This window comes from Arvicanthis niloticus, chromosome 4, assembly GCF_011762505.2.
Source record: "Arvicanthis niloticus isolate mArvNil1 chromosome 4, mArvNil1.pat.X, whole genome shotgun sequence".
In the NCBI taxonomy this organism is placed as follows: Eukaryota; Metazoa; Chordata; class Mammalia; order Rodentia; family Muridae; genus Arvicanthis; species Arvicanthis niloticus.
This window is the reverse complement of record NC_047661.1, coordinates 1535088-1547215: the sequence shown is the minus strand read 5'-3', so window position 1 is coordinate 1547215 and position 12128 is coordinate 1535088. Positions and strand designations below refer to the sequence as shown.

Sequence of the window (12128 nt, the reverse complement as noted above, 5' to 3'; positions counted from 1 at the left end):
TGTTTCCAGTTTCTAGCTACTATGAGTAAAGCTGTTATGCACATATCCTTGTGATAGGATGGAGCATCTTTTGGGTGTATGCCCAGGAGCAGTATAGCTGGGTCTTGAGGTAAATCGATTTCCAATTTCCTGAGAAACCACTATATTGATTTCCAAAGTGGTTGTACAAGTTTGGACCCCACCAGCAGTGAAAGAGTGTTCCACTTGCTCCACCTCCTTGTGAACATAAGCACTCACTTGAGGTTTTGATCTTAGCCATTGTGACAGGTGTAAGATGGAATCTCAAAGTAGTTTTGATTTGCATTTCCCTGATGGCTAAGGATGTCTGACACTTCTTTAAGTGCTTCTCAATTATTTGAGATTTCTTCATTGAAAATTTTCTGTTTAAATCTATACCCCATTTTTAAATTGGATTATTTACTTTGTTGATATCTAGTTTCTTGAGTTCTTTGTGTATTTTGGATATCAGCCCTGTGTTTGATACAGAGTTGATGAAGATATTTTCCCATTTTGTAGGCTGCCATTTTTTTCTATTGATATGTCCTTTGACTTACAGAAGCTTTTGGGTTTCATGATGTCCTGTTTATTAATTGCCTGCGCTTTTGATGTTTGTTCAGGAAGTTTTCTTCTATGCCAATGTGTTCAAGGCTATTTCCCACTTTCTCTTCTGTCAGGTTCTGGTTTTATGTTGAAGTATTTGATCCACTTGGACTTCAGTTTTGTGCAGGGTGATAACTATTAATCTATTTGCATTCTTTTACATACAGACATCCAGTTAGACCAACACCATTTGTTGAAGATACTTTCTTTTCTTTATCAAAAGTCACTTGTTTATAGGTGTGTGAATTTACATCTGGGTCTTTGATTTGATTCCATTGACCAAGGTGTGTCTGTTCTTATGTCAATACCACATTATTACTACAGCTCTGTAGTACAGCTTAAAATCAGGGATGGTGATACCTCTGGAAGTTCTTTTTATTGTACATTATTGCTTTAGCTTTCTTGGGTGGTTTTTTTTTTTTTTTATATATAAATTTGAGTATTGTTTTTTCAAGGTCTGTAAAGAATTCTGTTGGAATTTAGATGGGGATTGCATTGAGTCTATAGATGCTTTTGGTAAGAAAGTCATTTTCATTATCTTAATCCTACTAATGTGGGAGGTCTTTCCATCTTTTGATATCTTTTTTAATTTCCTTCTTCAAAGACTTGAAGTTTCATCATACAGGTCTTTCATGTTACAATACACAGACCTAGAGAGGTGAGTAACAAGGAGGGATTATGGAGGGACAAAGATCTCCCTGGGAGGGAGAATAGAATAGATTTTATGGGTGGACTGGGGCAGGTAGGATTGAGAACAGGAAGGATCAGGTAGTGAAGGAATTCTGGGAGAAATGACTGGAATTGGGGGCCCCCTTCGGGGGAAACGTAGAACCTAGTGCAATAGGAACTCATGGAATTTACAAGAGTGCATGGAGCCTGAAGCTATCATCATCTGTAACCAGACAGGGCCTCTAGTGGAGGGATTGGTACACCAACCCAGCCCCAAAACTGGGACAAGAGCCCAGCATAATTAGAGAGACTTCATCCAGCAACTGATGGAAGCAAATACAGTACACATTAGGCAGAGCTCAGGAGTTTCCTGCAGAGGAGGGGAGGAATGATTGGAAGAGTCAGAGAGCTTGAGAACACCACAAGAAGACAGCCCATAGAATCAACTGACCAGGACACATGAGACCTCATAGAGATCAGAGAGCCAGCAGGAGTCTGACCTAGATCCTTTGCATATATGGCTGAATAGCTTGGTGTTCTTGTGGGAATCCTAACAGGTGCGGGGAGAGCTCTCCCTAACTCTTTTGCCTGCTTGTGGTGCCTTTTTCATCCTACTGGGTTGCCTCGTCCAGTCTTGATGTGATGCTATGTGCCTCGTCTTACTGTAGCTTGTTATACTGTTTAGTTGATGTCCCTGGGAGGCCTGCTCTTTTCTGAGGGGAGGCAGGGACTGGGGTGGATCTGGTGTTGGGGGGAGGGGAAACTACAGTCCAGATGTAATATGAGAGAAGAGAGAAAGAAAGAAAGAAAGAAAGAAAGAAAGAAAGAAAGAAGGAGAGAAAAGAAAGGGTTTAGCATTTTTGAGGCATATAAGGAAGGCCTGTGAAGGACACAGCAGGAGATGAAGTGCTTAGACCCTTGCGTGTGTCCCTTAGGAGCTTTATCACAAGAAGGTTCAGATGGTGGGTATCCTTCCTTCAAATTCAGGATGCTCAGCCTGTAGTAGCTCTCTTTGTGGGACAAAGGACCATCCTGAAGTTAAAGTGAGTGAATGGAGAAAGCAGGGCGGACGGCTTGGTGGTGAGCAGGAGTGCAGGCAGGATCGCTTATCCAGCTCTACTCCAGCTTCCCTGCTGCCTCTTAAAGGTGTTGCCTAAGCTGTGTTTCATCTATTAAAAGGCGGGGATTAAAGACTTGTTTCAAACATGCTTAACCAATTTTGAGGAAGTTCTCCATTTATCTAAAGGAAAGCAACTCATTTAAAATGGTAGCTTCTTAATCTTAGTTGGTTTTCTCTTGTTAACCATTTGTAACTATGTTACAAATCCTTATTTCTTTGTTGAGGACAGGTGTTAAGCCGGTGGTAGACATCGGTAGTTCTCTTTCTAGTAATTAAAATTAAATTAAAAATAAAATTAAAAATAAAATAGTAATTAAATTAAAAATAAAACAGCTCAGTCAACAAGGCCTTTGTCCAGAATCCTACTGATAGCTATTTCTCTGTAATACCCATCTGCTCTATAGTTTCTGTTCTCTTGCCTATTCCTATAAGACTTGTTCAAGATCGGTAGAATTTCTTGACAGTGCTAACCTCTAAAGTATAGAATTCTTGTGCATAAAACCCTAATTTTACTCTTGATGATTGACTTTCATTTCAGTAATTTGTGTTATAAAAAGTTTGTTTTGCTGCATAACTTTTTAAAATGCTGTTGGGTTTTTAATTTAAAACTTTTTAAGAGATTAATATGTGAGTACTGTAGTTACATAATTGCCACCACATCCTCTTCCTCTACAGACTCCTCCAATCCCCCTCCTAATTCATGTCCTCATCTTTATTTTTAGTATACACACATATATACATATACACATACATGTATACGTATGTATAAATACAGCTTGCTGAGTCCACTTGATATTATTTGTGTTTTTGTGATTATGACTGGTTGGGATTATGTAATCTATTATGAACTTACTCCTGGACAAGATTTACTCTCCTTTCAGTGTCCACATTGCCTACAGCTCTTCATGCAAGGGTGGGGCCTTATGGGATTTCCCCTCCCACACTGGAATGTCAACTGATGGTGGTATTGTGTAGGTCTTACGAAGCAACCATACTTTTTGAGATTTGATGTTTGCGACATGGTTTTAAATGTTGCATGTCTATTTCTTCTTTATAAAATACATCTTGAGTTTTCTGACATTTTTGCAAGATGAGCCAAGACTCAAGACTAATAACACTCACATATAATTCTCAAGACTAATAACATACATATACTTTCTTCAAAACTTATAATTAATTACTTATTTTCACATGGTAAAGAAAATGAAAGTATTGTTTGTGAATCACATAACATTCTTGTGGAGTTCCCCTTTCCCAGAGAAAGAAAGTCAAACTAATTTTCAAACACATCACTTTATTCAAGCTGGGATGATATTTTACACATAGGTAATATACATGTTTGTTGTTACCATAATGTGTTTTTACATGGATTTTTCTAGAGGCTTTTAATAAGAGATTTTAAAGTGATGTAGCCAGTCTCTCTGTCTCATATCATTACCTAATGTCTTCATTCTTTAACACTGGTATTTACTTTTGACACTTGAAAACTAATAATTGAGGTCCAATAAAGGATATTTTGGTATAGATTGCAGACAAATTATTTTAAATGATGGTTGAGTCAGAGCTTGAGTAATTCACTTCAAAGTTTGATTGAAGTTATTTAAAATTTTAAAGATAAATGTTACCTTTGTGGATATATATTTTTCTCTTCATATTTTACCAAAGGTATTATTTTTCAAATAATTTTCACTATAATTTCTATTTTGCTTCTCAGTTGAAGTAGTAAAAGCTCTTGATAAAAAACACTTTTAAGGGATGCTCCTGAAAAGAATGTGCTCAGCCTTTTCAGGCCAGTCAGGCTACATATTACAGTAAACGTTTGGTGCCATAGAGGAAGGGAAACAATCCTTAGCATTGACACTTAAGTCATTCTCCAGTTTTGTGGTGTCTGACTCTGTTTCTCCTTGACCTTAAACTGTTGTTCTACTAAAAACAAGAGACAGTGACATCAGGAAGTTTGAGTCCATATAAGTTAGGATTTTTGTATTCTGACATGAAGATACCTATTCAGATCAGAAACTTGTAAAGAAGTATTTATTAGATGAAAACATAACCAGATGTCCCTCTTCAGTGATTGCTCCACATCCTTGCTCCCCCTCTAAGAGATGCAGTAAACCTTATGTTTGCTGAAAGAGAATAATGTGAAATTCTTTGATTTCTCACAAACTATTCTGGAAGTTTACTAAATTTGTCAGTATGAAAGTAGATGAGATACTTGAGTGGAGCTTTCTGGTGTTGGCATTGGCTGCCAGTTGTTACATAATGTCCTTCTTTCAATAGGTTTTAAGAGGTGAGCCATGGGACAGGAGAGATGGTTCTGTGCTTAAGAGCACTGGCTGCTGCTCCACAGGACCTGGGTTTGATCCCCAGCACCCACTGGTGGCTCACAACTATCTGTAACTCCAGTTCAGGGGACCAGATGTCCTCTTCTGACTTCTGAGGGTAGTGGCCCTGCAAGTGGTAGACAGACATATATGTTGGTAAAACAACCATACACATAAAAATTAAATTAAAATTCTAAACAGATACATATTCAGAGTTCTGTAGACTAGAGTTTTATTAGTTATCTGGGTATAGGTTTCTAAATTTCTAATGTGTTTTGATAAAAATAATGTTATAAGAAAAATCTAAAGCCTCTCAAGGTTTGTAGGTTCTTACACAAATGTCAAAGAAGGGCCTTTTATTTTGTTTTTAATTCCATTTACTCCATTAAGAACAGTCATGGACACTGTTTTCTTTCCTCCAGATTCGTCCTGTGGATGTCTAAAAGCCTCCAGTCATCAGGGTGCCATAGATGTGTATGTCAGTCAACTGGGGGAAGTGGCACTGACCTCACAGGAAGGTGAGCCGGCTGTAGTGTCACAGCTTGATTGCAGAGTGAGACTGCTGAATATCTGGAATGTGTGAGAAAGATGGAATATTTGGGAAGCAGGTGGTCAGATTTTCTACAATGACTTCAGGAATTTTTTGTCTAGTAGATCCTGATTTACTTTTATTGAGCTCTCTATGCCAATCAAATATTGTTCAGGACAGATGGCCATGAAGACAAACTTTTTTTTGTAGGTTAAACAAAAACATTGTTATAGTTTGACTGTTACTGTAGAAGTTTTAATGTTACTGTGTGGCTCTTTCAGTTTTATTTTATAGGAAATTGAAAGGGTTAAAAATTTTCAAAAACTCCTAACAGGCTGAGCAGAACCAAGAGTGCAGGTCAGCTTGGTCATGAGCTCTGTGTTTCAGGAACTTGGCTGACCACAAGATAGATGGTTGGATACAAATAGGCTCTTTGAGAATAGCCTATATAAAATGTTCTCCCTAACTGTTCCTTGTACCCTGTCACAAACTGAATAATGGGCTGGGACTTTCCACAGGTACTCTCCAATAACCCCCCCTTCACTCCCCCCTGAGTTGTGGTTTCCCCCTTGGTTGTGGTTTTTTCCTTTAATATCCCCAAAGCCCCGGGGTCAGACCCCACTGCCCCTGCGTGGGTCATAGGTCTTGACCTCAGCATGCTGATCGAAATATACCTCTTGCTGATTGCATCAAGTTCGGTGTCTTGTGAGTTATTGGGTGGCTGCGAATTCCTGAGGCTTGGGTGAGATCCTCCCATCGTGGGGGTCTTACAAAATAAGAGTATTCGTTGTGGGGAAAATCTCTAAGTTAAAGTTTTCCTGCCAGCCTATAGCAAACCTCCCCTGCCATTACTGCCATGTTTGTAGCCTTCAAAACACGATCCCAAAGTGCTCTCTAAAGCAGACTTCTGATGTACTTGTCTATATAATTTCTCATACAGGTAACTTATTCTAAGTTCACATATTTTATTTAAAATTATAGACTTTTTATTCACTGGGAAGCAGAATGAGTTGAATGCATCTAAAGAGTCATCTTAAAAATACATTTCATTCTATGAATACTAATTGTATTCATAGCCATTCACATGCGCATGATGATAAGTGACAGCCTAGCTTAGTTATATGGGTAGAAGTGACTGAGGTGCAGAAAATCGAACTATACTTCTGTATGGAAGGCTTCAAAAGACTAAGAATACATAGAACCCTTTGCCTATTGGCTAGGATGGGACCATGTATTACAAGGATAGTATTTCCTCTCACAAACTAGTTCCTGCCATTGTTAATTTCTTTATCCAGAGGCAAGGAAGAGCCACTGAGCACAGGGGGCAGGCCTAAAGCTGTGGCTGACACATAGGAAGATTTCCCATGGCCCTGGCTTGCTTGCTTTAAAATGGGATCTCGTCCTCACAAAACTGCCAACTTTCTCTTAGTAACTTTTCTATTGCTGTGCTAAGATACCATGACCTGTAGGACTGTGATAAGATGGCTGGTTTTGGTCAGAGCACTGGCTGGAAAGCCTGTAAGGGACTGGCATCTCAGAATTCAGGTTCCTAACAAGTGGTGTAGAACTCCATTGACCTGCACTGTTCAGCCCCACCCAAAGAGCACTAGTAGAGGGTGTGACTATAGGCCTCAGGCCCTAGAGAGATTTACAAACTAATGAGATGCATGCAGGCCAGAGGGCAGAGCCAATTAAACATTCTTCCCCAGCTCCTTCCCCCTCTCTCCCTCCCTATTTAACTCAGGTCTGTCCTGAGGTTGGGGTTGGGGGGAGCACATCCAGATTCAATCATCATATGTCATGTCAATAAAGCCATTTTGGAAACACTCGTGAGGAACCATGGAAAAGGCCTTTAATGAGCCACTGTAGCCACAGCCTCCGTGCCTAACTTCCTGCCTGGAGGAACTCTCAATGTTTCCAGCCACCCTACCCACAATGACCAAAGCAACTTTTTAAAGAAACCATTTATTTGGGGCTCACAGTTGCAAAGGGTGGGGAGCATGGGAGGCAGGCAGGCATGGCACTGGGGCAGTAGCTGAGAGTCGACATCTGGATCAGAAACAGAGAGCTAACTGGAAATAGTGAGCTTTTGAAACCTCAAAAGCAGCCTGCAGTGACACACTTCTAACAAGGACACACCTCCTAATTCTTCCCAGAGCTCCACCAACTGGTGGGCACGAACAGGAATTCCAACATAGGAGTTTATAGGGGCCATTCTCATTCAAAATCTTAGCCATATAATTTTAGTCTCCTATGAAGACTCAAGAGAGAAACTATTAACCATGAATGTAACTAGTAACAGAATAAGGGGAAAAGAAGTTTTGAATAAACAGCTCTTCTGTGAAAGTTATTTCTTGCATTGTGCAGTGTATGAAAACTCAAACTGCATTTTTTTAACTTTGAAATTTATCATTCTTCATCTACTTAAGATATTTTTGAGTATTAGTTATAGGATTGTTCCAACAACATTGAAATAACATATGATATTACAACATTTGATTAGGACTATAATTTTTTTTCCTACTGTAAACCATGTTTCTGGCAGCTTAGAGATAACCAGAAATGGCGATCTCTACCTTCTTATTCAGGATTCTTTGGCTTAGTGCTTACTTTAGTACCTTGGCAATCTGTTCCAGCTTTGACACTGTGTTGCTGTGGAGTACAGAGCTAGCTACTTGAGTTTCTAACTCTTCACCATTTAGCAATGTGGGCTGAGGAGAAATATTGGAATGCTTATTTGTTCTGTTCTGTGAAAGTGATGGACCGTGATGGATGGCCATATTTATTCATTCAGAAAGTCTGTGTGTGAGTATAGATGTCTCCACTGAACATGTCCTGGGAAGAGGGAGAGTCCTCATACAGTATGCCTTCAGTCTGTGGCATTATTGCTATTAATTCACTTTTGAGTATTTTGAGAGGATAGTATCAGCTGGTTACCATACAGGTTTTATCCTCCTGGTCTTCTCTGTTTGTATGAATGAGAGTTCACAAGTCTCTCATGCATGGTGTATATGCACATGAGTGTGAATAGAGGCTAGAGGAGGATGGTGCTCTCCCACTGAACCTAAAGAAAGCCAGCAGCCAGCAGGAGTCTCAGCAATCCTCCTGCCTCCTGCCCTTTTCCTCCAGTAGTGGGTTACATCACACATGTGCATGCCCTGCTTTTTAAACGAGTTCCCTCTCGGTCCTCATACTTGTATAGAAAGTTACCCATCGAGCCATCTCTTCACCCCTACAAGTCCATCTTAACCTGAACTGCCTGCTGCCATTAGGATAAGACGGTATGAAATTACTGAGTAAATAAGCTGAGGTTAGCAGACTAGAAGGAGACTGTGATCCATATCTAAGTGAGTTCTAAAAGGACCATTCACAGTGTATGCCATCCTAACACTTTGCCCCACAGATGAGCTGATCCTTATGGCAGAAGGCTGTAAATTTGATGAGAAGCAGGAGGAAGCTCGTGAAATAGAAGTGTGCTGGGAGATTTGCAGAGACCTCCACAATAGTTGAACAGGGATCTCACAGCTATTGGGGTATTTTTCCTGATTTATTCCTTTAGAATCTTCCTTTAGAGTAACCACCAGCCTGTACTGAAAATAAAGCTGAGTGTTTTCTGTCAGTTCTTAAAAGCCTGTAACTGACTCTAAAGGAACATTAGGCATTTGGGATCCAAATAATCTTAGTTTTTTCCTTACACTCCAGATGAAACTAAATGTACCGGGTCCTTAGGCTCATGCAGCAGTGAGCAGTGACATCATAAGCCCTCCTGAACAGTGAGGTCACAGTGTGTGAAACCCAGAGTCCCTGAAGTCACAGGCTTTGGAAACACTGCACTATACCTACAACTATGGGGGGCGGGGGGATTTGAACAAATCCTCACCTGTAAAATTGGGTGATAATGGGACTTCACAAAGCCAAAATGGTGATTGTCTGCTTCTTTGCAAATGCTCACTGATAACATACTCTGTCTTTGCCATGTGTATGGTAAGTTACTGTTCTTTTTTTTTTTTTTTTTTTTTTTTTTTAATGGATGAGTTGGGTAAGGATGTTAGCAAAAGAAGAACTAACAGTTGATAATGTTCCAATGCTCATACTCTTGACAAAAGTCAGGATGAGTGAGTGCCTTGAGGATACTGTGACTCCTGGGAGGAGTTTTATTTTCAATTACACTTAAAGGTGATTTATTTGTATTGTTTTACTCTAAATTTGCCACAGGTTCTATTGCTGTCAAGGCCCCATCTTCTCTACGAGCTTATTTAAAATTATCGGGGAAAGAGGTAGTTGTGGACAAAGAAGCTTATGTTCAGGAAATGGCCAAAGACTGTAAAGCTGATGGTATGACAGTTACAGGTAAGGGGACAGCCCGTTGCTGTGGATGTATGGTCATAGCCCTGCGTACGTGGCACAGTGTTAACTGAAGTTTTATTTCTTGCCATTCTCGTTTCCCAGTGTCTGATGCTGTTCCTCTGGTGATGATGGTCAGTAATAATCAGACACTGTGTTGTACAGGCCTCCTCAATCACTCAGTAGTTCTGTCCCTAGATAAAGTATACATAAATCTTTTTCCTGGGCAGTGAGGGGGTTGGTTGGAGGGAGGGATCCTAATTCTTGAACTTCTATTATACAAGCCTTAACTGCATGATTACACAGTAACCTTGTTTGCTGTGCATACTGTAAACTTGCTCTTTTGGAATGGAAAATTTTCAGTTTTACAAATTAACTAATTGTTGAACATTTTTTATTATATCTAGCTGTACTATCTTCAGATATTTGTTTTAATGGCTACTAAGCTAAAGGCTGACATTTCCCTTTAAATTCTAACACAGTGTCATCAGGAAGAACCCTGAAGTGAACTGCACATGTACATATGTTACAGGCTTACCCATGAACTATGCTAAAGGAAGAATAGGAGATGGTGCTCTTCATATGATCCAGTGCCAGTTTTAAAAGTTCTTTTTGTAAGATGTGAGAATTAATAGTGTAGTCTGCTAAAAACAAAGCAGGACATTAGTAAAAGTATGATGAGAATAAAGATATCTGTGCATTCCCAGGTCTGAATCAGTGCCTAGTGTGCAGAATCATAACTATAAGATAAACTGGATGGATGTCAGAGCGTGTTAATTGTGCTAAGGGATCAACTTGAGACTTGGAGTGGGTTGATTTCATCTATATTAGTTAAGCACGGTCTCCTGAGTAGTCCAGCCTGGCCAGAATTTATAATCCTTTTGCTTTAGCTCACCAAGTGCTGGGATTATTATAATCATGTGTCACTATGCATAGCCTCACTTCTTGAGTTTATAGAAAGCCCAGTTATGTATTTCTATTCTATAATAAAAATTCAGCAGTGCTCTAAATGTTAACAGAATCTAATGATTTGCATGTGTAAGCATGTTTGAATTGGAAATGAAAGTTACTTAAGAATTTTCATTCTGCTACTCAAGGGATCATATGCCTTCCTGAAGCTTAATTTAAAATTCCTATTCATTTGACTTTAGCCATTATTTTTGTGTATATAACTTCAAATTGCTGCCTGATTTCATTATTCTTGTTCATATCCATCCCAATAAACCAGTGCTGCCTCAATACAAACACACACACACATGTGTGTATGTTGTGCATATATATTATAGACTATTTATGTGTTTGTGTAGAGAGAGAGAGACAGAAAGAGATTATCTTTCTCTAGACTAGCTCTTTTCTCTCTATCCTTTCCTGTTTTTCTTTGGACAGTCACTTAAACATTTCTGAAGTCAGACACAGATAGAAACTAGGAATGCAGGAGCTGGTTTTCTGCCTTCCGAGTAGCTTGTATTCTACTAAGAAAAGACACAGCAGTGCCTGGCATCCATGTGTGATAAAGGTGCGTGACTGTACAGCACGGAGGTGCTGCATCTACAGTAGATTCGCATGCGTTTGAGAAGACAGAAGTCAAACATGGCTAGAATGTAAGAAAGAGGGAAAGTAGATTAAAAAGTGGCTGAGAAGTTGGGTGAAGTAAGCTGATTTGGATTTTATATTAAGAGCATTGAAAATCTGGAATTCACGTAATCAGATTTGTATATTACAAAGATCATTTTAAAGTTCTTGTGGGGAAAGGTTAGAGGCCTGCCCTCTCCACTAGCTGTCTCACATCAACAACATAAATAGGTCTTTCACAGTTTTGGTGGAAGGAAAAGACCAGTAAATGCTATGAGGATGCATATAATATATACTGGTTTTTTAAAGCTTCTTGGCCTCCTTAATCCTTTACATGTGTATTTAGCTCTTAAACTCTGGCTCTACTTCCTGAACCAGAGAAGGTCCAATTGCAGAAGAGGTCTCTCTTGCTCACTGCTGCAGACAGGGTCAGTGGAGTCCTCCGTTAGTGCTTCAGAGGGAATCCTAAGAGGCTGAGCCTGGTTAATCTGGTGCAGCCTCTGCCACATCTATTAGAGTGGCAGTCAGGGACTCACGAGAAGCCAGAGCAGTCTCAGGCTGTCAGAACAGGTTTGTGGGTTAAGAAAAACTGAGACTTGATGCCCCAGGGAAGGATGATGCAGGTAGAGGGGTGAGCTGGAGGTGGGTGGGTGAGAAGGTGGTGGGGAGCATCCTCTCAGAGGTAAAAGGGGATGGAGTAAAGAACTGTTGGAGGGACTGGGAAGTGGGGGGGGAGGGGCAATATTTGGAATGTAAATAAGTGAAACAATAAAAAATCAGTAAATACATGTTTTAAAAATAGTAATAAAGAATTATATTTTAAAAAAGAAAGAAAAACTACAGACTGTGCTTTGATTCTTAAAGCATTAGATTCCTAAAGCCAGAGGCCATGTCTATCAAGTGCATAAAATAAAGAGACTGACACAGAAAATCAGATCAGATTTTTTTTTCTGCACTGATGTCTAACTGG

The 12128-nt window shown here is 39.6% G+C and overlaps 1 protein-coding gene across 3 annotated transcripts in view; it reads left to right on the top strand.

Moving 5' to 3' along the window:
- Positions 1-12128, top strand: part of Fam185a (family with sequence similarity 185 member A) — a 54986-nt gene that overhangs the window by 26944 nt on the left and 15914 nt on the right. For all 3 annotated transcript variants that reach the window (XM_034500227.2, XM_034500226.2, XM_076932138.1), the window contains 2 exons: positions 5136-5231; positions 9458-9592. In XM_034500227.2, coding sequence (XP_034356118.1) covers positions 5136-5231; positions 9458-9592 — 231 coding nt within the window. The remainder of the gene's footprint in view (positions 1-5135; positions 5232-9457; positions 9593-12128) is intronic.